Source organism: Dermacentor andersoni, chromosome 6, assembly GCF_023375885.2.
Source record: "Dermacentor andersoni chromosome 6, qqDerAnde1_hic_scaffold, whole genome shotgun sequence".
Lineage (NCBI taxonomy): Eukaryota > Metazoa > Arthropoda > Arachnida > Ixodida > Ixodidae > Dermacentor > Dermacentor andersoni.
In genome coordinates this window covers 2,470,014-2,496,327 of record NC_092819.1, presented here as the reverse complement: position 1 = coordinate 2,496,327, position 26,314 = coordinate 2,470,014, and the positions used below count along the sequence as shown (strand labels likewise).

The 26,314-nt window shown below is 49.3% G+C and overlaps 1 protein-coding gene across 5 annotated transcripts in view; it reads left to right on the top strand.

Annotated features, from left to right (window-relative positions):
- LOC126521592 (E3 ubiquitin-protein ligase SHPRH) overlaps nucleotides 1-26,314 on the top strand; it is a 314,627-nt gene that overhangs the window by 37,797 nt on the left and 250,516 nt on the right. For all 5 annotated transcript variants that reach the window (XR_008610294.1, XM_055065743.2, XM_050170285.2 and 2 more), the window contains exons 6-7: nucleotides 12,690-12,941; nucleotides 25,666-25,900. Coding sequence is in view for 4 of the 5 variants with exons in the window: in XM_055065743.2 (XP_054921718.1) it covers nucleotides 12,690-12,941; nucleotides 25,666-25,900 (487 nt within the window). In the remaining variant the exon portion in view is untranslated. The remainder of the gene's footprint in view (nucleotides 1-12,689; nucleotides 12,942-25,665; nucleotides 25,901-26,314) is intronic.

Here is a 26,314-nt window from a genome sequence, read left to right as displayed (position 1 = left end):
GCGTTATGTGACTCCCGGTCAGGGGCGTAGCCAGGGGAGGTGGGCTTATGGCGCTTCAGCCCCCCCCCCCCCCCCGAAATTTTTTCGTGCTGTTGTGCGCCGTTGACCAAAACAACCCCCGGAGCCGAAAATCATGCTGGATCTTGTCTAGAATGTCCTTTTCTTATTCGAAATGACATCTCAGCACGAACATTGCGAAATCGGGGTTGATTTTGCGGCAACGCCCATGCACTGGGAGTTACATATCTTAATACAAGGAGCCCTATCTGAGCACGAAGTTTCAAAGGCGATTTGATGGCGAGAGGGCTCGTCGCAGCATCTCGGTAAGGCCGCAGAATCTACTGAGCGCATGGATTTCAATTCTGAAACTTTATGGGTATGAAGCTTTCATAAACTTTTGATGCGAGAGGTGCATTGACATTTCCAAAGTCGTGCTTTACATTTTCAGCTCCAGAACTTTGTGGGTTTAATGTTGTTACAAACATTTGACGCCAGTGGTGCATTGACTTTTCTAAAGTCGTACATTGGATTATGCAACAAGACAAGCCAACTCAACACACTATCAGTCAAACTGACAAAGCAAGCAGCGAGGTCGGATAAGATGAAGCGTTGTGGTGGTTCATTTGTGCCGTTATGTCACAGAAAAAGATATCAACATTTTCTTTCACCTACGCCAAAGCATCCATGTCAAGACATTAAAGCCAGCAAAGGTAATTACAGTTTTATTTATTTTTCTACTTTGACTTTTATTTGCAAAGACACATTGAGCCTCTTGCAATTTTTTTTTCTTGCTACCTACGGGCTGCCGGAACCAGCGAGAGCGCATGTGTTTTTCTCGTGTTGCCCCGGCCACCGCGCGGCGCACTTCGTGCACGTTCGTTTTTCTCTGGCTGAGTGAATATTTGCCTGGCATAGTTTTGGATGCTTTCTGAATTTGTTTTTGCGCAAGATGTTTATTCGCCTTGTTTGGCACATTATATACAGTGACTTTTCCTTAGATACGCAGATTTATTGGAGATTTATACGTATATTTAAATATCTTGTTGCGAGGTTTTGTGTATACGTGCAGTGAACTTTGTTTCCAGTGGCATTTTTTTGCCCTTTATCAAGCTGTATCTTCGCATTTGTATGTTCCATTATATTTTCGCATATATAATACACGAGGTCGGGTCAAATGAAAGTGAGCCAACCCACCCCGCGCAATAATGGCTCATTTCATTATGTGTGAGGCATGCGCGTGCACAGAGTCATCTCTTACTTAAAGAAGTGACACGCAAGTGTGAGGATAAGCGTTCTTTAGTGCTCTCGTACACTGGGTTGAACTTGGTTTCGTGGCATAATGGACACTCCAAAAGTTTAACAGCATAGTGTAGTGAGGTTTTTGACAGCTGAAGATGTTTCCCCCCAAAGAATTAGTCACCATATGGCTTCCGTGTAGGTTGAACATTGCATTTCATTGGCCACTGTGAAGCGTTGGAGAAAACGGTTCAAAGGACATGAACGTTGCAAGACGATCCAAGACAGGGCCAAAGCCACCGTGCAATCACCCCAACACAATTGTAAAGGCTGATTAGACAAGAATGGAGGATAAGCATCGATGAATTGGCAGGGCATGTGAACATCAGTAACCGTTTCAGGTCGCACCATAATTCATCAACACCTCAGTTATCGGCTCTTGTGTGTGCAATGGATGCCCAAGATTTTGAACCACCGCCAGAAGACGGAGAAGTTCGGTGCTACCTTGACTCATCTGATCCAGTATCGCAATAAGGGTGACGACTTTTTGTCTGCAATTGTGACCGGGGATGAATCCTTGTGCCACTACTACGAACCTGAAACACGACGGCAAAGCTTACAGTGGAATATCTCAATTCACCAACTCCAAGGAAAGCAAAGGCCGTCATTTCCACCAGAAAGGTGTTGCTGACTTTTTTTCGGTTGTCAGCGGCCATTATTGATGAAAGTTTCTAAACCTGGAAAAACTATCAATCCTTTCTGATATTGTAAAACGTTGGATAGGCTGCGTGTCCCAATCAAGAACAAACGACGTGGAAAAATGAGAAATGAGGTCATCTTGCTCCACGACAATTCCTGTCCCCACATCGCTGATGTGGTTAACACAAAACTGGCAAAGTTCAAGTGGGAAACGCTGCAGCATCCGCCATACAACCCAGATCTGTCGCCTTGTGATTTCCACTTTTTGGAGCATCTGAAAAAAAAAAAAAAAAAAAAAAAAACAGCTCAAGGGAACCAGATTTGTGGAAAAGAATCAGTTAGAGGCTTTTTGAAGCAGCAACCTAAGAAATTTTATGAGACGGGAATCAGTGACTCGTTAGTCAGTGCGACAAATGTCTAAATGCTGATGGATACTACTTTTAAACAAAGTAGGCCATTAGTCATACATTCGCACTGGCTCACTTTCATTTGACTCGCCCTCGCATAATTTGCAGAACTCCTGCTTTTTACATGTGCTCTCTGTTGCGACTCTAATTTCGGTGCAGTTACTCACAACACACGGCCGATGACAGCTGCTCCTGCGCAATAGATTGTAACAAAGGACAGCGTCACTGAGATTTTCCCCTGGTCATTGCATATGTACAAAAATGTAACCAAGGTTCTTGGATGACAGAAAAAGAGAGAGAGAGATGCAATGGAGAGAAAGGCAGGGGCGTTAACAAAGTTTCATTAAAAAAATTTGTCCTCAACTTCTTCATTTCATGGCCTGTACATTTTTCATATCAGCGGCATGCACTGCTTTGCTGGTTTCAAACTGATATAGTTCTAAAGTTCGTCTGTTATTTCCTTTACATATTAAATTGACAGAAAGCATGGAAGCATTCATATAAGTAAGTTCGAGCACTTTTGAGACATATGAGTATATTATTTTATGAAAAAATACATATTTTACTTGTCTTGACGGTGCGTCGTGTCCAAGAATTCATTTGCAGCATGTTTTGCAATGGCAATGCAGTTATTATTAATGTATTTTATCCCTCGACAAATTCTATAAGGAGGAGGCCGAGCCACAACGTGAGCCCCCCCCCCCCCCCCCCAACGAAATTTCAGGCTACGCCACTGGTGCATGGGTGTTGCCGCGAAATTCAGACCGAGGTTGCAATGTTCGTGCTGAAATGTCTTTTCAAGCGTGAAAAAGACATTCTATACAAAATCCAGTACAATTTCTGGCGCCGGCGATTGCTTTGGTCGGTGGTGCATGACAACACGAAAAAATTTCGGGATGGGGTGGGGGGGCTGAAGTCTCCCCCCTGGTATGTCCCTGGTATTACCACATTATTGGCGGCTTGCAGTGGTGATGCCTTGGAGATCTTCCTTTCGGTTTTGTGACTCCGGTGTCATGCTCACCTCGGTGACTGTGTCGACTAAGAAATGAACTCTGTTGTTGTGGTCAGTAATAACGAATACCGAAGGACAACTTCAAGGCATTGTAGGAGCACTGGTCGGTCTCAGTGCTTGCCATGGCCGTTTCCTGAGTGCATGCAGGGTGGAACACAGTTATGCGCAGCATTTCCAAACTGCCGATGATACCAGCATGTAGTCTGATGCTGAAGCTGTGATAGCGGTGTGTTTGGCTTACTTAATGTTTGTGCCCTTCTGCTTGCACACAAAGCTGACAGGGTCTCAGTGAGTCTTGAAATCTCATCATGCATTTCTTAAAGTTCATCTCGAGACTGTTGTGCTTGCATGGCAGCCAGTGATGTGGATGGGGTGATCGCTACCAGCCGGTTGGCAAGCTCAGTGACTGCGGGTATATCTTTCTGCTCTGATGCAGTGACGACCATGCAGACATTTGAACGTAGCTTTTGCAAAAAAAGTTCTCAGAGCAATGCTCCGTCTAGAGCATTTGTTGTTTCGCCAAGCAACTGTTGCATGTGCCGCTAGAGCTGACTAAAAGTACGGTCGCTGAGGTCCGTGCCGCGAAGCAATTGCTGCAGTCGCTGCGGTGCGGAGGGCGTAACTCGGCGGACAAGGGTTTCTTTCACCTTTGCATATGAATTTTTGGCAAGCATTGCAAGCAAAAGAACCCTTACTTCACTGGCTATAGCTGGCGGGAGACTGCTTACTACGTAGTGGTATGTTGTAAGGTCTGCTGTGATGCGTCGTGCTGTGAACTGCGATTCGACTTGTATAAACTAGAGTGCAGGGTCCGCAGTCCAAAAGGGGGGCAGCTTATCGTCGACTGAGAAGACTGTCGGGGTGGGCGTCAGCCATGGTTACCGAAGTCATAGTGACGTTGGTGCACCAGCCCGATGCTGCAGCACAATTCCGTGTCACCAGTGTTGGAACGTGTTTCTTGGCAGAGCAAGGCGAATGAACATCACATATCCCAAACAACAAGTGAACTTTTATTGGCTGCGATCCTCTCAAAGATGACTCGGGTTGTTCCACACGCATGCGCTCTTGGCACTACCCCCAAAGCGTCGTTATGCGTCCCCACAATGTCATTATGATCGCTCATCACAACTTTATGTTCCCGCTCCCCCTCTCTCTGTGCAGAGTAACAGGCTAGAGCGCGCTAGCTCAGGTCGACCTCTCTGCCTGCTTTCAAAAAGATTATCTCTCTCTCTCTCTCTTGTAACTGAAAGGGCCACAGAGGCCTGGCTGGAAGAATGTTTTTCAGTAGTGCAGTCTTTTATTACCATCCTCATGCTGATTAATATACAGCATGTCTGTATTGTTCAAAGGGGTTCCACACTCATACACTTATCAGTGCTCAACCAAGCAAGATCTCAACATGTTTTACTCTACTAAGCAGTGATGATGTAAGATACCAGGTTGCCATTACTGCAAATCAGTGAGTTTATTATGCTCAGAAGGGCTCATGTGTGGCTGTGCTACTGTTATACACAATGTGGCAGTGAGGAGGCCAGGCTGGTTGTAGAAGGTAATGTTTGCATGTGATGGAGCTGTTGCCAACATTAAATGGGACAGTGTCCAACTTATTTAGTTAAATTGCTTCAGGTTTACCCTGTTTCTCTTTATTGGTGCACCTTGTTGAGTTTCTTGGTGTCACACAAATGTGAACAGCATCGTCAGAACTACTCATCATGCTTCCCACTAGTAACGCTGTGTGGTTGTGTGGGTTAAACCTCCACTAGCTGCTGGCCTGGTTTTGTAGAATAATTTCCTTGCATAAGAGCACTAAATGCTGTACACATGCTGGCTTTCTGTACGCTCTCTTCAGGGTACGTATGGGGTATGCTTGGCATGCAACTAGTACAGAAAATAAGCTTTGGTTCCCGGCACACTCTGTTGATCCACAAGATATTAAAATACCGAGACCGATCAAGTTGTCCAGCGCTGTTTATTCCAAAAAAGGCAACGCCCCAGCTCACGCGCGAAGAAGTAGAAGAACAGAAAAGATGATGATGGCTATGTACAAATGAAAACGACGAAGTACGTTAATAGTGCTTACACTAACTTCCCCCCGTCATGGAAGCGGCCAGCCTGGCCGCAGATTAGAGATTATTTAAATGGGGGGTGAAGGGCTTCATCCGCGAGACATGAACAATTTCGGCATTCCGGCGGTGCCGGTCAGTGACGGAGTGTACTGGGCGGACGAGATAGTTCACTGCAGTTGTTTGCTGCACAACGGTGTATGGGCCAATGTAGTGTGGAAGGAACTTCTCACAGAGGCCTGGGGTGCGGACTGGAGTCCAAAGCAGGACTTGGTCTCCAGGGTGAAAACGTAGGTCACGGCGTTTGTTGTCACAGTAAAGCTTGCGCTCAGCTTGGGTAGCTTCTGTACTTTGCCGGGCGATTTGACGGCAATGTGCAACTCGGGCAGCAAAATCTTCTGGAAGCGACACGTTAGGCGAAGAAGGTGCGAAAAAGAGTTCTCTGTCGAATATGGTGGAAGGAAATCATCCATACACAAGGAAAAAAGTGCTATAGCCGGTAGTCCGTTGAATAGCAGTATTATATGCGAATGTCACAAAAGGAAGAATTTTATCCCAGTCAGTGTGGTCAGGACGGATGTACATGGAAATCATGTCAGACAGCGTACGGTGGAAGCGCTCAGTAAGGCCATTGGTTTGCGGATGATAAGTAGAAGTAGATTTGTGGACGGTATTAGTGGCCCGAAGAACTTCCTCGAGAACTTGTGAAATGAACGCCATGCCACGGTCACTGAGAAGAACGCGAGGAGCCCCGTGGCGCAAGACGATGGCGCGTAAGAAAAAGTCAGCGACCTCAGAAGCGGTGCCGGATCGCAGAGGGGCAGTCTCAGCATATCTTGTTAAATGGTCGACCGAAGTGACTATCCAACGATGACCGGAGGGTGTCAACGGCAAGGGACCATATAAATCAATGCCAACAAATTCAAAAGGTGCGTCCGGGCAAGGGAGAGGTTGTAGTAAACCGGCAGGAAGGGATGTCGAGAGTTTGCGGTGCTGACATGACGCACAAGAGGCAATGTATTTGGCCACTGTTGTGGACAGGCCAGGCCAGAAGCAGCGGGTCTTTATGCGGTCGTAAGTCTTGTGGAAGCCTAAGTGGCCAGCTGATACGTCGTCGTGAAGTGCCTCCAATACCCGCAAGCGAAGGCAGCGAGGTAGAACTGGGACCCATCGGTGACCTGTTGGGTGGTAAACATAGCGGTGTAGCACGCCACCTTGAAGGCGGAATTGTCGAAGTTGGCGTCGCAAGCGGCTGTTGGGTGGTTCGGCAAACCCACTAAGGCGATCCATGAGAGCTCGACAGTAGGAGTCGGCCCGCTGAAGCGAGATGAAATCAGAGCGTGATGAAAGCGTAACTTGGTCCAGGGGCGTTATCGAGAGCTGCTGCGAGACAGGCGTAGCATCGGAGTGACTTGGTGGGGAAGACGACGGCGCATTGCTGGGAGAGAGCGAGAGTGGGCAGCGAGACAATGCGTCTGCATCATGATGACTTTTTCCAGACTTGTACGTTATAGTGAAGTCATATTCCTGCAAGCGGAGTATCCAGCGTCCTAAGCGTCCTGACATGTTTTTCATTGATGACAGGCAACACAGAGCATGATGGTCGGTGACTATGGTGAAGTGGCGGCTGTAAAGGTATGGACGAAATTTCTGAATCGACCAAACGATAGCCAGGCACTCTTGCTCTGTAATGGTGTAGTTCCGCTCAGCTGGAGAAAGTGTTCAGCTGGCATATGCTATGACTTGCTCTTTAGATGCTGTATTACGTTGCAGAAGTACTGCGCCAATACCTTGTGCGCTTGCGTCAGTATGGAGTATGGTGGGGGCTCGATTATCGAAGTGGCGAAGCACTGGTCCGGAAGTAAGATGCCGCTTAAGAGCTTGAAAAGCCGACTCACAGTCGCTAGTCCATGTGAAAGAGGCACCGGTAACCAGTAGCTTGTGTAGAGGAGCTGCTATTGCTGCGAAGTTGCGTATAAATTTACGAAAATATGACGTCAAGCCGAGGAAACTACGTAGATCTTTCTGTTGCTGGGGGTGAGGAAACTGGAGAACGGGACTAATCTTTTCGGGGTCAGGCTGGTTGCCATCTTTTGAGACGACATGACCCAATAATTTTATCGTCTTACTTGCAAATTTGCATTTTTTTGTATTGATCTGGAGACCAGCATTCGCAAGGCACTTGAGAACTTCGTCTAATCGATGAAGATGTTGGCTGAAGTCAGACGAAAAGATTACAATATCGTCCAGATAACAGAGGCATGTCTTCCATTTTAGACCACGAAGTACGTTGTCTATCATGTGCTCAAATGTGGCAGGAGCAGTACAAAGGCCAAAAGGCATCACGTTAAATTCATAAAGGCCATCCGGTGTAGCGAATGCGGTCTTTTCTTTGTCAGTCTCGTTCATCGGAATTTGCCAATTACTGATCGAAGATCAAGGCTGGAGAAACACTCTGCCCCTTGTAGTGTGTCCAAAGCGTCGTCAATTCGAGGTATTGGATATACGTCCTTGCGTGTGTTCTTATTGAGCGCTCGATAATCGACGCAAAAGCGAACGGAGGCATCTTTTTTCTTTACCAGGACCACGGGAGAAGCCCATGGGCTAGAAGAAGGTCGTATTATCTTCCGCGCAAGCATGTCAGCAACCTGTTGTTCAATGACTTTTCGTTCGGACGGCGATACACGATAGGGGCGTCGTCGTATTATAGCGGAACCATCGGTTTCGATGCGGTGTGCAGCCGCAGGAGTTTGGCTCAACACAGGGGAACAGCTATCGAAACAGGCTTTGTGTTTTGCCAAGACCACCATTAAGGCTTCGGACTGGGCGGCTGTTAGGTCAGAACCAAGAACGGCTGGAGGAGGGAAAGAATCATCCAAACCTGAGGTTGGTGCTGGCGATGAAGAAGGGCAAAGCGTGACTATAGAGATAGGTTGAGTGTCAGCGAGGGTTGCCACAGTCATTCCTTTGGGCAGCATAACAGGATCTGGGGTCGTGTTGCAAGCAGACAAAAGGGCGCGGCCGCGTGAAAACCAGACGAGACAAGTGGCAATGAGAATTCCGTGAGAAGTACAGTGGGAAGAAGGGGCGACTAGGGCGTCTCCGTCGGCGATCTGACTGGATGTTACGGCTACAACGTCTTCGTGACCAGGACGCAGGACGTAGTCTGCAGCGATGGCCAAGTTCACGCATGAAAGTGAAGAGTCCGCAACAGGTTCAAGCTCTGTATCCGTGATGTGGACAACTTCCTCTCTACATGAAATGACGGCTGAAGCAGAATGTAGGAAGTCCCAACCCAGTATAAGTTCATGGATACATGTTGGAAGGATGATAAACTCAATGTGGTGGCGTATGCTGTCGATGAGAACACGAGCAGTACACTGTCCGTCAGGGTGAATGAATGCATTATTAGCACCATCCAAAAAAGGTCCAAGATAAGGCGTTTTTACTTTACGGAGCCGGGAACACAGATCACTTTGAAGAACAGAAACGGCGGCACCGGTATCGATGAGAGCTGACTCGGGAACACCTTCGACAGTCACAGAAAGCATGTTGGCCGGGCGAACAGGAGGAATTTTTGAAGACCGATAGGAAGCAGTTCCCCCTCCAAAAACTGCAACAGTTAGTTTTCCGAGTGCTGGTCGACAAAATGGGAAGTGGGGCGAGGCGGTGATGTAGAGCGCCGGTAAGGCGATGGAGAACGACGTCTGGCCGAACGGGAACTATGAGGCAGATTGGGAGCAGCTGGAGGAGACGGAGAACGCTGTTGAGGGAACGAGTACAATCCGGGATAGTAGTCGTCTGATTGGCGAGTGCGGTCTCTTTCGTGCTCAGTATAGCCTCGTCTTTCATCCTGCTGGCGACGGCGGCAGAAGCGAGATATGTGGCCGCGTATACCGCAGTAAAAACAAACCGGACAAGGTGGACGCCACTGAGGGTACGATGGCGCAGCAAGTGCTCTGGTTCCCATCGAAGCCAAATGGTCATAGGAAACGCCAGTAGGCACGGAAGTCACGGTAGGGGTGGGTAGCGAAACAACATCCGCGTAGGTAGGTGTGGAGCGCGCTACCGGAGCAAGATGCGCCGTGGGTGTAGTCATCGCTGTCAACTCCTGCTTTACGACCTCGCGCAAGTCGAAGGTGGGGGTTGGGGCGCAGGCAGCAGGTGGACGCCTCAGGTGTTGTAGTTGAAGCTCTTCGCGGATGATCGTGTGGATAAGAGCACGTAGATCTGGAGAATGGGGAACCTCAGGATCGCTGCTGTCATGTGGAACACGAATAGACTGCAGCTCGTTGAGGCGTTGACACGTTGAAGTGATGTCTTGGACAGAAGCCGGATTTTGCACGATTAAGGCATTGAACGCGACAGGCCCAATGCCTTTTAAGATGTGGCGAACGTGTTCGGCTTCCGTCATGCTAGGATTCGCACGGCGGCACAGAGCCAAGACATCCTCTATGTATGAGGTATAAGACTCTTGGGGAAGTTGGCGGCGCGTTCCCAGCTTCTGTTTGGCGACTTCTGCACAGCCAGACGAGGAAGCGAAGATTTGCCGCAGCTTGGAGGTAAACGTGGACCAATCCGCGATGTCGGATTCGTGGTTGAAATACCATGTCTTTGCAACACCGGTCAAGTAGAAGGCGACGTGCCTCAATTTCTGGGTGTCATTCCACTTGTTGCAAGAACTCACGCGGTCGTAGTGGTCGATCCAATCGTCGACGACATCACCGCAGAGTCCCGCAAAGACGATCGCGCTGAGGGCTCGTCACAGTCCAAGAGGGCGCCGCAGGCGGGGTCGTCTGTGTGGTAGGGTTAGAGACGCCGGAAGGCCCGGGGTTGGAAGTGTCCATTGTTGTAGGGGTAGCTGGGTGCAGGCGGCGACCGGAACGGAGCTCCAGGGAGGACGGGAACGTGAGAGGACGTCGGGGTCTTGACGTACCTTCACCACTTTATAATACCGAGACCGATCAACTTGTCCAGCGCTGTTTATTCCAAAAAAGGCAACGCCCCAGCTCACGCGCGAAGAAGTAGAAGAACAGGGAAGATGATGATGGCTATGTACAAATGAAAACGACGAAGTACGTTAATAGTGCTTACAATATTACCAAACTGTACTGCAACTAAATTCCAACCATTGCAGCTTTGAGTAAGTAAGGCATGAATGGCACATACGCAAGATTATTGCTTGAGTAATAATCGAACTGGCATTGTGTGAATCTACTTGATGAACGAGTCACGTGAAGGTGAGTGGCGGCGCACCTCTTGTGGTCACACGTGGTTGAAGAATGAGCTTGTTCGTACAGCAAGGGCAGGTTATGCACCCGAAGGTGCGGAGGGCAAGAGAAAATGTGCTCCTACTTTGAGCCTTACTCTTACATTGTTTCCACATGGTCCAAACGTGACGGCCGTCCTCCTTGCCAAAGGCACTGTCCCTTTTACCGTGGATCTGGTAGAAGCGCGCACTGTGGTGTGGCAGTGACATTGGATAACTGGAAGAAAACGTGGTGCTCCTTCCACCTGCCTCCTGCCAGTTTCCACTGCAGGTCACCTTGTGCAATGGCACATTGGTGCAGTACATTGTAAAAACTCAAGTGCATGAAGAAAACGAGTAACAGCGCTGAACAACGGGACGTGACTGAGACAGACGAAGTGTTAACTTTCAACGAATATTTTATTGTGCACATAGCAATATATACAGTGGCTTGAACAGGCAACAGGGAGAGGTCGCCTCCCATTGTTCAGTGCTATTACTTGTTTTCTTCACACATGTATCAACGAGCCCAAGTTAGCACGTTATTGCAGTTCGACGTGCACGCTGCCCGTATATTAGAGACAATGAGTGTGAGCTTGTCATGCATGTGAGTTTTTCTCCGGGCCTCTTTTTTGAAAAAGGAAACGAAAAACTGACCAGAACTTTCGTCTTTAAAGTGCGGGGATCGAGGTGCCTCCCGCGCCTCTTTCCCCCAGCTCATGCGTTGTGCTTAGTTCGATCTCCAGGAACCGCCCCTGTTATGGCAACATGGCGGAAATGGCTAGCGCGCCAGAGCTTATTTTCCGTGCAAACCGTGCTTCTCTCTGCCCAGCTCGAATCACTGCACGATCAAGTGTCACCAGGTCGCGCCCTGATTGGCCTCTCGAGTGGCCGCCCCCGGGCACCCTTTCCACCCGAGCTCTGTTCCGCTGAGCAGTTTAGTGCTGCGGCAAATACTCACAGGCTTGCAACGAGTTGGTTTCCTGGGGCCTTTGCTCCTGCAACTTCTCATTCTCGTGCTTGGTGGACTGCTTACCGGTTAGCCCTAGCGCAGCGGGCGCACATACTCGATTGGTCTTGCGGTGAGCCTTTGCCCGTAAGCGCCGTGGCTGTCGCACTGTGCTGTATCTTGGGTGAATAAACTTGCCTTTGTTGGCAATCTGACTCTGGCGCCTTCTCTGTGCCGTGTTGGAGAGTCGACAAACCCTGCCGTAGCGCCTTTCTGCATTACGGAGTGGAGGAGCGTTGTGCCCTTTCCTGACCATCGCTCGTAGGGAGAGCCTCGTGCAAACCAATCTCCTCAAAGGACATGCTTTTATGTTTGCTCACACTCTTGACGACTGTACAGCTCTAGGGCAGCTTGATGCAGCTGCATGTTTATAAATTTGTTTTATGTTTGCTGGTTACATTAATACAATTATATAAATGTTCATTATGTAATGAAATAAAAACTGCTATATCAGGCATTTCGCTAGAATAGGAGCTTGGGCTTGTTGGCTTTACATCCTGGTGTTTCCAGCACTTGTGGTGTTGTCTTCTCGTCTCGTGTCTCGTCTAGTTTTGCGCTGTCCGTGGTTGCTCAGTGGCTGTGGTGTTAGGCTGCTGAGCACGAGGTTGCGGGATCGAATCCTGGCCACGGCGGCCGCATTTCGATGGGGGCGAAATGCGAAAACACCCGTGTGCTCAGATTTAGGTGCACGTTAAAAAACCCCAGGTGGTCGAAATTTCCGGAGTCCTCCACTACGGCGTGCCTCATGATCAGAAAGTGGTTTTGGCACGTAAAACCCCATAATTTCTTTTTCTTTTATTTTGCGCTGTTAACACCAGTATGTCAGGCATGCAGCCTGCAAAGCCCCGTTGAGTCGTCACCCATTTCCTTACATTTGTCTGAGGCAGCTCTCTTAGCTGTCCCTTGTGTGTGCCACAGCATGACCCTTGTGTGCACTGCATGTACGCCTGACTTGCGTTCAAGACCCCTGGGCAGTGTGAATTCGGAGTGACCAAGTTTGACTGCATGCGCGCAGGCCGGGGCGAGTGACACCGAGGAGTATGAGCTTTCCGATGACGATGGGCACTGTGCTGAGGGCTTGGCCGATCTGCCTGTGGCTACCCGGGTGGAGTGCTTGTGTGGTGGCTTGGCCCTCGGCACAGACATTGAAGAGGTGGTGTGCTGCCCTGACTGCCGTGTCTACCACCACCTGGCGTGCACCACCAGTGGCGGCCTCCGTACTGGCGAGAAATACCTCTGTCCTCACTGTTGGGTGGACTCTGCAAAGGTGAGCACAGGCAGAGCTGCGCCATGCAATCACTTGGGGGCTTGCTGTTTTCACTGATTGGTTCTTAGTGCAGTGTCAATTGCTCACCTAGATCTTGCCCAGCATTTTGCTAAAAAATTAGCTGCAGTGGACGCTGTGAGGAGGTGCACATGGTATGGTTTGAGCTATTGAATGCAACTTGTGATGTCCTTCTGCTGGCCTTAGGCTGGGCAGAACTCTGTGGATTTGCTACCATTGTCACGACTGGTTATGTATTGACCTTGATGAGAATGCAGTCAGTATCAGAACTCACTTGCGTTGAAGACCATTCAGTTTACCGGAGAAAAGCAGAACAAAAAATGCTTGGGGCTATGCAAAGTAGCCATGGAGTACAGGACAATCCCTCTCCAGTTTTGAAATGGGCTGCTAGGTAGTTCATTGCCATTGAAAAAAATATAAGAGCGTTTTCAATATAAAGTGAAAATTTTAGTTTCAGCAGCTTTTGAATGTATTACATACCTAGAGCAAAGAAATAGTATCTTCAATAGTACTGACAAACATTTTTGTATTGCTTGTGCCCTCAGTGAACAGCTCTGGACATAATAGTTATGGTACGTGTACGGTCGCCAACCGTTTATTCGGGCCTCACGGGGACTGCAGAAATGTGAGAATAAACAGGTGTCCGAAAAAGCAGATTAAGAAAAAAAAAGAAACCATTTATTTCCACACACTTATTTGGGCTCGGCAGTAGGCTTGAAGAAATCGTGACTGCGCCGTTGCACGTTGTTCCGTTTACGCACAATCAGATAAGCCTGAATCTCGGAGAGGGTCGTACGGTCACGATAGGCGGCTGAAAGCACAGTCACTGGTTGTACAGGCTCCGCATGCGACGGCAGCGTAGCACATGGTGCATCATCTTCCGACTCGGAGTCATCGTCCGGCGGCGCAGCAGAAACCTGACGAATGATCTCGCCGTCATCGAGTTCTGCACATGTCAGTACAGCAGTATAAGCACCTGTGAAACTGTCAGATGAGACCACTGCGCAGGTCTCGGCAGAACATTTTCGGCATCAGTAGGGAGCACATCGGAAGGCGACAAATCCTAGGCCTCCCGGCACCCGCTTGCTGGCATTTCCCAGCGCAGTCTGCGCGGGCACTGTCGGTGCCATTAGACACTTGACGCGATGTTTCCGTATGCCGCGTTGCATCACCGCAACCTCGACACACCATGCCATCATTCTGACACCAGTCGCACAAACGAAAACATGGCCTACTCGCAGCGTTATGCACCAAGAAACAAATCAGCTGCTGGATTGTCTTGACATGGCTTACTAAGCTGAGACCAGAACTGCTGTAGCTACGAACCAGGCAGAAACGATGATGATGATCGGGGATTTGCAGTAGTGCCACTTTGTAGGGCAGCAAGGAGGCTTTGTTCAAAATAAAGATGGCGTTCAGCAAGTTGAATCGTGCACCAGTCAGAGTCGGTGCATGGTGCTCTCGATTGAGTTGGCTCAAGGTGTGTCCGAAAAATCAGACGAGAGGTTGCAAGGTGTCCGAACTTTTGGCAGTTGTTATACATTATGGTCTATGAGGAGAATGGCAGTGCCGTGAAGCAGGCCGAATAATCGAGCATGTCTGAATTTTCGGAGTCCGAAAGATCAATCGGCGACTGTAATCAAATTTGGCATGAAGGCTCAATTACTGTGGAAGGAAGTGATTAATTAGTACATCTATTAATGGTTAAAATAAAATAAGCTTTCACCTAGGGTTGAAACAAACATATTGTTACAGAAGGATGAAAGAAGAGAGAGGAAGACGAAGATCGGAGACGCTGGCTGCTGCGTGTTGTTGGTGGTCAGCCATCTTATCTGATCTCACTAATTTTGTGTATATATTGTAAATACAACCTTCTATCCTCCCAACATCCCCGTAACATATTGGTGAGAGGTGCGGGGCACCACGGCTGGAAGCGGAACTCTGAAGTGGACGTCGCATCACACCATGAACGATGGTGAGCACTCGGGATAAATGTCATTGCCATCTCCTACATCACCGTCGCATGGTACGTCACTGTCACCTTCGGTTCTCGTTGTGCAACCTAAGGATCCTGTAACTTTCTGCGTTACCGATGGCGCCGACGTTGAGGAGTGGGTGGCTATGTACGAACGCGTGAGTGGAATCAACAGATGGGACCCTGCGCTTATGCTAGCTAACCTGTTGTTCCACCTCAGAGGCATGGCAAAGGTGTCTTACAAAAACCACCTAGAGGAGCTAACCAGCTGGGACCAGTGCAAAGAGAAATTGACAGAGCTATTTGGCAAACCAGCTGGCTCTAAAATTGCCGCAAAGCAGGCACTCGCCTCCCATGCCCAAGCCCCCGTGAAGTCCTATGTCTCCTACATCCAGGACGTGCTGGCACTTTGTCATAAAGCCGATCACGACATGACAGAAGTTGAGAAGGTCGGGCACGTGCTTAAGGGCATAGCTGACGATGCGTTTAATCTGCTCATGTATAAAAGCTGCTCTACAGTTGATGCAATCATTAAAGAGTGCCGACAATTCGAGTGGGCCGAAAGCCGACGCGTCTTGCAACCATTCGCCCGACTTCCCAATACTGCCGCAACGTCGACACACTGAAGATCAACCCACACAGCAGCATGCATCGGCATCAGTGGACGTGCTGCAAGTCGTTAGACGTGAACTTGATGCAGTGGCACCCACAGCTTTCTGTTCGCGTAGCCCTGATGCTACCACATTTTCAGTTCCCCTCGTACAAGCCATCATTCGCCGGGAACTTGAAAACTTTGGCCTACATTCTGTCTGGGCTGTCACCAACCCCAGAGCCCAACGAACACCTTTCTACTATTTTCACTCCACCCCGACGCTTCTCTCCGCGTTATCGCAACCTGACTGAGTGGAGAACCATGGAGGACCAGCCGATATGTTTCACCTGTCGCCGCGTTGGTCATGTCACCAGATACTGTCGCAATTCGTGGCCCTCAACACCTCGCATGCTGAGCAACCTGAGCCGTTTTGATGGAAATGCCCGCAATGTTTCGCTCGTTGCCGAGGCTAACAGTGCCGACAATTCTGCCAGGAACACATGGTACAGTCGCTCACCATTCCCGCGAGGACACCAGTCTCATTCACCGCAAACACGTTCACCGCAGCCACGTTGCCTTTTGTCTCCTGTGGCTTTTGGCCGCACCATTTCGGAAAACTAGAAAATGCAGCCCTCAGAGGTGGGGCTGCATTGCCAACTACTGCAGCAAATCCTCTGTCTGTACCCACAAAGAGAAGTATAATCGACGTTGTGGACTTCTCCTCCCGTGCTCTTGGGACACAGGAACGACAACACAGTAGTGCAAGCAATCACAAGGGCATTTATTGCACCTTTCATAGATCAATGCCTGCTAGCCGAGTTGCTATCCACAAAACATGTCGATGGGCGCCCGACAAATCTAGAAGTCTGACACACCGCGACCGGATAACGAGCGAATATGTTCGCCCCATGCTGGATCCCAACGCCTGGTCGTTCGCGTGTACGGTCACGCGAACGGTGGCGCGTTCTAAGGCGGCCACGCGAGACGGTCTCGCAGAGGCATGGATCGGAGCACGCGCGGGACGTCCGCGACACTCGCCGACCCGCCGCCAAAGAGAGCCCCTTATCTTTCCCGCACCGCCAAGTAACCCTGCCGTGAGGCGGCGCTAGCAGCGCAACACTCGCGCCATCTCTCGCACTGCGCCTCAACCACTCCGACTGCCGCGGGTGCCAGGCCACGCGGCGAAGCCGGACTGCAGAAGACAGGAGCCATGCGGGAAAACAAGATATCAGGGGACACGTGAGAGTCATGCATCCCCACATCCCCCCCAACCTTAAATCACTACATATTCCGGCGAAACATGTCACTCGGTCTAACATCGACGCGTGCTTCGCGAACAAGGTAGTACATGCAACAGTGGTCACCCCGAAGAAATGTCAACACGCTGTCCGTAGCATGCTAGCCGACATTGTCCCTGGGTACACCACCGGCGTACGCCGGTCACAGCAGCAGCTTTGCAGACTCGACGGCACGACGATTCCAGACCAGGACTCCGGAAACGTCGACGCAGTACTCGATACGAGCAAGCGTCGCTAGCGCCGATGCGCCCTGCTGACATGAGCCGCCGTAGCTGTCGGTGACCGCCGGCTCTTTTGTCCGCCGCCGAGGGTTGTGAGCTGGATACAGGAGGCCGCCAAAGTCACTGCGCCGCACCGGCCACAGCATCACCTTTGCCCGGGGTGGCTCGATCCTAGTCCGGGGCAGCAGCGCAGACGATGTGCAGGTGACAGCAAACCAGGCGTGACTCCACTCTCGCTGCGTACACTCAACACACTCCGCAAACACTAACGTAGTGCAAGGGAGAGAAAGTCTACATGTGCATCGCCCACGTGGTACGATGTTCAACTCGGCTAGCAAAAGATCGGGCAACTACTCAGATGCTAAGTTCAAGTGAACGAAGCTCGCTTCCTTGAGTTGAACGAGTAATTTCAATTCGTGCGAGGCTAAATAGAATGAGGGAAGCAAATTGCAACACCTCAACGCCACGGTCCACCACTTTGTGTCCTTCCACGTGCGACAGGCAGCTTCGTAAAGCCTTAGGTCTAAAGCGTCGCTACCCTGACTGCAACCGGCATCCAAAAACACCAAAAATAAGCGCAAAACAGGCAGCTGCGAGGAGACGTCAGCTCTGTTAGGTGGTCTTATTCCGCTCGGTGCACACAGCATCCGAGTTGATGGCGCCCACCGTCCCAGACGGTGTCGGAACGCCCAGTGCCAGGCCGCAATACCAGACAGCCCATAGTGGCACCCATGGCCACCCGGCTCCCAGAGCCGCGACTTCATCAGAGTCAAAGAGATAGGAGAAGCTATTTACATGAGAAATTCGGACCACCCACGAGGCTTCCGTACTCACTCGCTTCAGGCTTGCCAATGCTCACGGGCGCTAAGCCTCACTCTCCCAGGATGTAGACCACGTGGCTCTCGTACCAACGAATGTCATTAAAAAAAAAAACACTTGCGAAAAGGCTTAGTATGTTGACAAGTTCAAACACACTACAGCCACCGTCGCCTCTCTCAAGAAAGCCTGCCGCCGACGCTAGCGATCAAAATCCACGCTAGGCCTACGCTTCGGTTCAAACAAAGGTCTCGAAGGAAGCAAAACTGTTAAAACTATCGTCCGATGCCCCAAGAGTCCCACGTTGGGGAGCCAGATGTGGGCTTCTCCTCCCGTGCTCTTGGGACAAAGGAACGACAACACAGTAGTGCAAACGATCACAAGGGCATTTATTGCACCTTTCATAGATCAATGCTGGCTAGCCGAGTTGCTATCCACAAAACATGCCGATGGGCGCGCGACAAATCTAGAAGTCCGACTCACCGCGACCGGATAAGGAGCGAATATGTTCGCCCCATGCTGGATCCCAATGCCCGGTCGTTCGCGCGTACGATCACGCGAACGGTGGCGCATTCGAAGGCGGCCACGCGAGACGGTCTCGCAGAAGCATGGATCGGCGCCAGCGCGGGACATCCGCGGCGCTGGCCGGTCCGCAACCCAAGAGCTCAACGTTGGGCACCAGATGTGGACTTCTCCTCCCGTGCTCTTGGGACACAGGAACGACAACACAGTAGTGCAAACAATCACAAGGGCATTTATTGCACCTTTCATAGATCAATGCCTGCTAGCCGAGTTGCCATCCGCAAAACATGCCGATGGGCGCGCGACAAATCTAGTAGTCCGACTCACCGCGACCAGATAACGAGCGAATAGGTTCGCCCCATGCTGGATTCCAATGCCTGGTCGTTCGTGTGTACGGTCACGCGAACAGTGGCGCGTTCGAAGGCGGCCACGCGAGACGGTCTCGCAGAGGCATGGGTCGGCGCACGCGCGGGACGTCCGCGACACTCGCCGACCTGCCGCCAAAGAGAGCCCCTTATCTTCCCCGCACCCCCAAGTAACCCTGCCGTGAGGCGGTGCTAGCAGCGCAACACTCGTGCCATCTCTCGCACGGTGCCTCAATCACTCCAACCGCCGCGAGCGCCAGGCCACGCAGTGAAGCCGCACTGCAGAAGACAGGAGCTGTGCGGGAAAAGATATCAGGGGACGCATGAGAGTCATGCATCCCCGCAACGTTAAAATAGACGGCGTACCTGTCCAAGCACTCGTCGACACTGGAGCCCACATATCTGTGATGAGTGCTAGCCTACGTAGACGATTAAAAAAGGCCCTCACCTCAGCAGCTGCCCGAGTGCTTCGTGTGGCCGACGGTGGCGTGCTGGTTGTTCTTGGAATGTGTACTGCGTGTTTAAGTATAGCGGGCTGCCACACTTTTGTTCTCTTTGCTGTGAATCGACAACTGCCCTCACGATGTTATCATTGGATTGGACTTTTTATCAATTCATTCTGCTCTCATCGACTGTGCGACCAGAATTCTTCAGTTAGAACTGCCTCAACTCGCTGATGCTTCGAGCACCGCCACACCGCACTTGTGCTCACTTCACGATGTACGTCTGTCACCCGAGGCAGTTACTTACATCACTTTGACTGCCCAGCCACAGGTTCCTGACGGTGACTATGTGCTTCGCCCCATCATCGACATGCTTTTGAACCGGAACGTTGCTGTTCTGCATACGTTGGTTACAGTTACTAATAATGACGTTGTTCTATCGCTTCGGAATTCCAGCCTGTGCCCTCAAGTGATTCAGGCCAGCATGTTCTTGGCCAGCGTTTCTAGTGTGTCCAAATTTGACATTGAAAGTCTGAATACCGAGAGTGGCTTATCTGTGCCAATTGCAGCTCACAGCTCTGGTTCCTTAACGGATGACTTCACGCAAATGATTGCACCTGAGCTCACCTCTGCACACGCCACGGACATACCTCTCCTGCTTGAATTTGTGGGGTTCTCACCCCCGTACTCTTGGGACAAAGGAACGACAACACAGTAGTGCGAACAAACACAAGGGCATTTATTGCACCTTTCATAGATCAATGCCTGCTAGCCGAGTTGCTATCCACAAAACATGCTGATGGGCGCGCGACAAATCTAGAAGTCTGACTCACCGCGACCAGATAATGAGCGAATAGGTTCGCCCCATGCTGGATTCCAATGCCTGGTCGTTAGTGTGTACGGTCACGCGAACAGTGGCGCGTTCGAAGGTGGCCACGGGAGACGGTCTTGCAGAAGCATGGATCGGCACACGCGTGGAACGTCCACGCTGCTTGCCGACCTCGAACCAAAGAGGAAGAGCCTTCCTTGCCTGCGCCCAAGTAACCCCGCCGTGAGTCAGCGTTAGCAGCGCAACACTCGCATCATCTCTCGTACTGCGCTTCAACCACACCAACCGCCGCGGGGCCCAGGCCACGCGGCGAAGCCGGATTACAGGAGACTATGCGGGAAAACAGCATATCAGGGGACGCGTGAGAGTCGCGCAAGCACGAGCCCCCCAAAAGTACTAGGTGTTGGCCCGCCCGAGTTCAGCCCAGCGATATTAAACCTGGCTTGTACTCCGCTTGGATCCGAAAGATTCAGGCCCAGCCTGTTTCTGTTCGGCCCATTAGCCCTTAAGCCTACATGAAGCTAGGTCGAGCTCTTGGTTATTGGGAAGCTAGTGTCATGTGATCGACGGGCACCAGGCGCTGCAGCGTTTTACCCTGCATCTCCTCTTGCCACCTACTTTAACTGTGAGAGAAATAAGCATTCCATTTCATTTCATTGCTAGCCGAACACACACAGATTATTATTTGAATATTTGGTATGAAAACACACATACGCATGGGCAGTTAGGAAAATAGGGAGGGATCAGGCTGGCAATAGCAACTGGGAATGGCACAACAGCTTCTCACATTTAGGGAGGAAGATATAGAAAAGTACAACAGTTGATCACCATGCTCATGCTTTAACGGATGCTTTAACGGCTGTACTACATTTTCTAAATAGTTGTGCAGCAATATACTATATAGAAGGCTGTGATGGCCAAATATGGGGACAAAGGTTCGTGTACTCAAAAGGTTCTGACGATTCTCTTAGGCGGAGCCTCCGAGAACCTAATTGAGGACAAAGCCGTTCTTTTCGACCTCACACACAAACATTTAACGGAACAAAAAAAGGCTTAAAAGAAATAGAAGAAGATAGAAAACATAAAAGAAACACTCAAATAGACATCATCGCAGAAGGAAACACACTTGGGGCTAGTATGGAGCTAACTAGTGCGCGAGTCCGGGCTTGCCACGACGGCAGGGACACACAACAGTCTTGACGCGGCGACGCGGCAACAAGCTGACGAAAGGAGTGGCGCCGGTCTCACCAAAAGTCGTGGTGTAAGTTGGTTGACCGGGGGACCGGAGCGCGCCCGCTCTGGCTTGCAGAGGTAACGCAGGCGGCTTGGCGGCACAAGCAGACGGCGGCGGCGTTCTGGCCGGGCAGCTGGGTGTAGAGCTCGGGCCCGTAGCCCGACTGCTCTTGACCTGCCCACGGGCACAGAAGCTCGAACGCCGGCCTCGGGCAGCAGGCGGCACAACAGACGGGGGCGGCGTTCTGGCCGGGCAGCTGGCGTAGAACTCGGGCCCGTAGCCCGACTGTTCTCGTCCTGCCCACGGTCGCAGAAGCTCACCGGCCTTGAGGAGCTGGCGGCATGCTCGGGTAGATGGGCGACGCACAGGAACGGGTTGGCAGGAGGCCCCAGTCGGGTGAAGTCCTGGTGGCTCGGGTCCGGAACCCGTCGGGCCGTCTTCAACTCCCGGTGGTTGACCTCCTCCTGGCGTCGCTTCCTGGAACTCTCCCGGCGTCTCCCCGGCATCTCCTCTGCGTCTCCCCTGTTCTGCCAGTGCAGTAAAACACGTTGTGGGGCTAGTTGGTGCATAGCTTTCAATAGATTAAGTGCCAAAAGTGACGGCACACAAGAAGAAATACAGACAGGACAAGGCGCTACTTGCAACTGTTTATTGAAATGACAGGTGGCTGATTATATAGCCATGAGGAGAGGGGAACGAAAAAAGGAGGGACACTAAATATGTGAATGCGCACGTGCGAGAACACTGAAGATAAAGGGAATCACGCTTAATCTAAATCTAAAACTTATCTAAAAACATACTTTCATTCGAGTATATATTCAAAGACGGGGTACTGATGCAGTTGTCCCCTCTTTTCTTAATCTCGTTGGCCTCCAACAATTCCCGCGCAACAGAATCTCTACTTTTATACATGATTGTCGTATCATGAAGCCTCGCTTCACATACCCGTTCATCCTCATTTCCGCAGGCCTTGCCATGAAGCGGCAAGTTTGAACCATATCCATTTTTCAATGATAGCTTATGCTCCCGCAGGCGTTCATTAATACATCGCCCAGTTTGGCCGATATACTCTACTTTACTCTACTTTGTGCCGCCTGATTGGTCCGGATGACTCCAAAAAAGTAGGGTGTTCTATTAAACATACGAACCCCTTCGTTGAGTGTGAAGAAGGGGTAGTATACCACATACCACTGAAGTGTGGAAAAGAGTATATCGGCCAAACTGGGCGATGTATTAATGAACGCCTGCGGGAGCATAAGCTATCATTGAAAAATGGATATGGTTCAAACTTGCCGCTTCATTGCAAGGCCTGCGGAAATGAGGATGAACGGGTATGTGAAGCGAGGCTTCATGATACGACAATCATGTATAAAAGTAGAGATTCTGTTGCGCGGGAATTGTTGGAGGCCAACGAGATTAAGAAAAGAGGGGACAACTGCATCAGTACCCCGTCTTTGAATATATACTCGAATGAAAGTATGTTTTTAGATAAGTTTTAGATTTAGATTAAGCGTGATTCCCTTTATCTTCAGTGGTCTCGCACGTGCGCATTCACATATTTAGTGTCCCTCCTTTTTTCGTTCCCCTCTCCTCATGGCTATATAATCAGCCACCTGTCATTTCAATAAACAGTTGCAAGTAGCGCCTTGTCCTGTCTGTATTTCTTCTTGTGTGCCGTCACTTTTGGTGCTTAATCTATTGAAAATCTGCCAGTGCACCACGCTTTTTCTTCTCTCTGGCCTATTAAGCGTTCTCCTATTGGCTGCCTGACGCCCCGTGGTCTTTCCCAATTGGTTTGCTTTTCTTCTTTTAGTTGTTTTTCTTGCGCCGCGCGTTCACGTGCTGGACGCTCTTCGGCGTTGTCTCCAGCACGGAATTTCCCTCGGCGCGCGCACTCCTTGTCGTCTGCTCCTGACCGTCCCGATCACCGCACCATGTCGCGCACCACACATCACAAAGGCATAGGTGAGCACTCCCTACATACCACCAGCCATTTCGTCTCACTTTTGAATCTCATATAATCATTGGGATGGACAATGATGGAACTCAAGCCAATAAACTTGGTGCAAATGTAAATTTATATGTTCTGGTCTATTGGCTTTCAGGAATACCATAATACACTGCTACTAGGAGCTTTCTTCATTAGACAAATTGTTGGTCTGTCGTTCTTCGTGATTGGCCCACTTTGTTATGACCATCGCTTGCCAAGGTTATCTCACGATGGTAGGATGAGCACTGTACGCTCACGGCACGTGCAGTGATGACGATGCAATTATATAGGAGAAATGATGTAGATAGAATGACAAAGGCATTATGAGGATGAGGGCATTATGCGATGGGATGATTCAAAAGTGATCACAATAAATAACCACGATGCAATTACAATGCCATGATGATGATGGTATATTCACGATAGATTTACGATAGCACAGTTATGATGGAATTAAGGAGAAATTATTTTGATGGAACAACGAAGTTGGTATCACGACGACAGTGCAAGAAAAATTGGATGACATTTCTGAAATGATGGCAATAGTGCGACAGCAATGTTACGGTGGTGGCCTGGTGACAATGCAATGATGACAACTGTATGACAGTGATGGCCTGACAACGACTATATGACAGTCAGTCGGGCGGTCCATCCGGTCAGTCGGTCAGTAGACAACAATCGGCTCACATGGCATAAGACCAGTCTCAGTACGGTCCGGTTGGTCAGTGGGTTGGGTCGATCGAATTTCGTTGATTTTTTTTCTTCCAGATGAATGGCGAGCGATGGTTTAAAGTTTTTCAGAGAGTATTCTCAGGGACTGGTGTTTACTTATGAGATGCCCGAAGAAGGGTAAATACAATTTTCAGTCATACTGTTGACTACCATGCAAGTCTAGGGGTCCACACTCCGCAAAACTCCTCCTTAGCTGCAGTTCTGGGCACCCAAAAGTAGTCAAAAGTGGCATTGTTTATTGTTGTTTGTGCAGGGCTTTGGCAAAACCGTTCCTGGAAAAACTAACGAAAGTTTTCAAAACCAGGTAACCAGGTTACTAAGTGCACAATGCAAAGAACATATATTGTGCAGAACAGTGCAGAAATTTGATGCCTGTGTGCGCAAGGACTCTAAAAGGCAGTGCATTGATAAATAAATTGAAAGAAAAAGAAGTGAGTTGTAATACTGTATGCTCACAAGTTAGCACATAAATTTACAAATGTAGCTTGCAGGCATGACTTCAAGATGTGTTTTTATCCACACAATAAGCTTGGTAAAGTGTGTGCTCAATTACACCGTAGGCTGCTGTCATTGAGTCGATGATGGGAAATGCAAGATTCAGCATTTATCACTGTTCATAAATATAACACATCTCCAGTACGTTGTTTGCTTCTGTCAATTGTTGATGTTCATTACTCGAACCGGTCGTTACGTAAATACGCATTTGTCAGAACACAGATGTTCACCACAGAATAATATTCATTTGCTTATAAAGGGACATTCTTTTAAGTGTGGCAGTCTTGCTGACATTTTGGGAGACCACCATATTCTTGAACTACAAGGTAAAGACCCCTGACCTTGACTTGGCCAGACAAAACTCACAATGTGCTAAAGACTGCTATACAAGATGAGGGATGACTGCAGCTTTCTTTTTTGGAAAAAGACTTTGGCCAGTTTATATGGTAGCAAGGGAAATCTTGGAGGAATTTTATATTTCCAAATGCAATGACACAGCCAGCCATCAATCATGCTGCAGAAGCATGAATCATCTTACTTGGGAGGCCAGCATGAAAAGTGGTAAAGCCTGGAGTAAACGGACAGGAATTTTCGTATGGTTCTTTTGTTATGAAGGGTGAGTTTCTGTCATATGGTGGTGCACTGGTGCAGATATACAGTAAAACCTTGTTATAACGAAGTTTAAGTTGAGCCAGAATTACTTTGTTACATCCATTACTTCGTTATATTCATTATTATGTGTGCTGCAATATTAATCTCTTTGGGGGACTTCAAGGGGAATTTCACTTACAGCATTATATCCATTATTTTGTTATAATGAGGTTTGACTGTATAAGACAGTTTTTTTCAGAGTAAAATGTCATTGTGAGTGCAGCGAGATTGTTTCGTCCACTCTGTTGTCACTTCTGCAGCCAACAACTAACCAACCTGTTGACATAACAGGCGTGTGCTCTGAAACAGTGGATTGGATGGGCATTTTTTTCTGCAACTACTTTCAGAAATTGCTGAGCAGTGGTCTTGAAGCATAGTAACCAATGAGGCAGCAGGGCCCTCAGTTTTAAATGGAGAAGCAGAAAACATGTTTGCCATAAGGATACTAAGCTGGTAAAAATAACATTTAAGACAAACAGTCCAGTAGGCTGCAAAATCATGAAATAGTAGCTTAAAATTTGTTGTTGCAACTCTTTCTGCCAGGAGAAGATCAGAGTGAAGACGACTCTCATAGTCTCGCCATCAAGCATCAGCTTCCAGTGGCTGGAAGAGATTGAACGACACCAGAAGGATGACAGGCTGCACGTGATGGAGTACCGAGGTGTGCAGAGCCATGGCTTTGTCTCACCACCAACATTTGCCAACTATGACATTGTGCTAACCACTTATGAGGTGCTCAAAAAGGAGCTCAACTTCACTGACTTGCCACACGCCAATAGTGAGTTGACACATCTTTCTTTTTAGTCAGGCTTTGTTCCAGCATCCACCATGATCATCCTTTTGTCCTTTTGTCATTTTGAATTCAAGTGTCGGCATGATTGCTTGAACTGTATGTTTGTATAAATGTACTTGTATGTTCCCACCCTGCTAAGATCTTGTAAAAGATCGCAGTATCAATAAATAAAATAAAATAAAAGAACCTTGATTTTATGTCTCAGTTTTGCCAGAGAAACCTGCTGTCTGCCTGTCAGTGTCACCATCATCAAGGCATGTTGGTTGCAGCATGAGGCCTCTTGTGCATTGGAGTTACAAGTGCGGGTCTTAGTTTTTATCAAACCTATCTCGCTTTGGAGGTTGCCATGCATGCTCCATTTGCAAAAGCACTGGGACACGATTGGGCAAACTGCTTGCT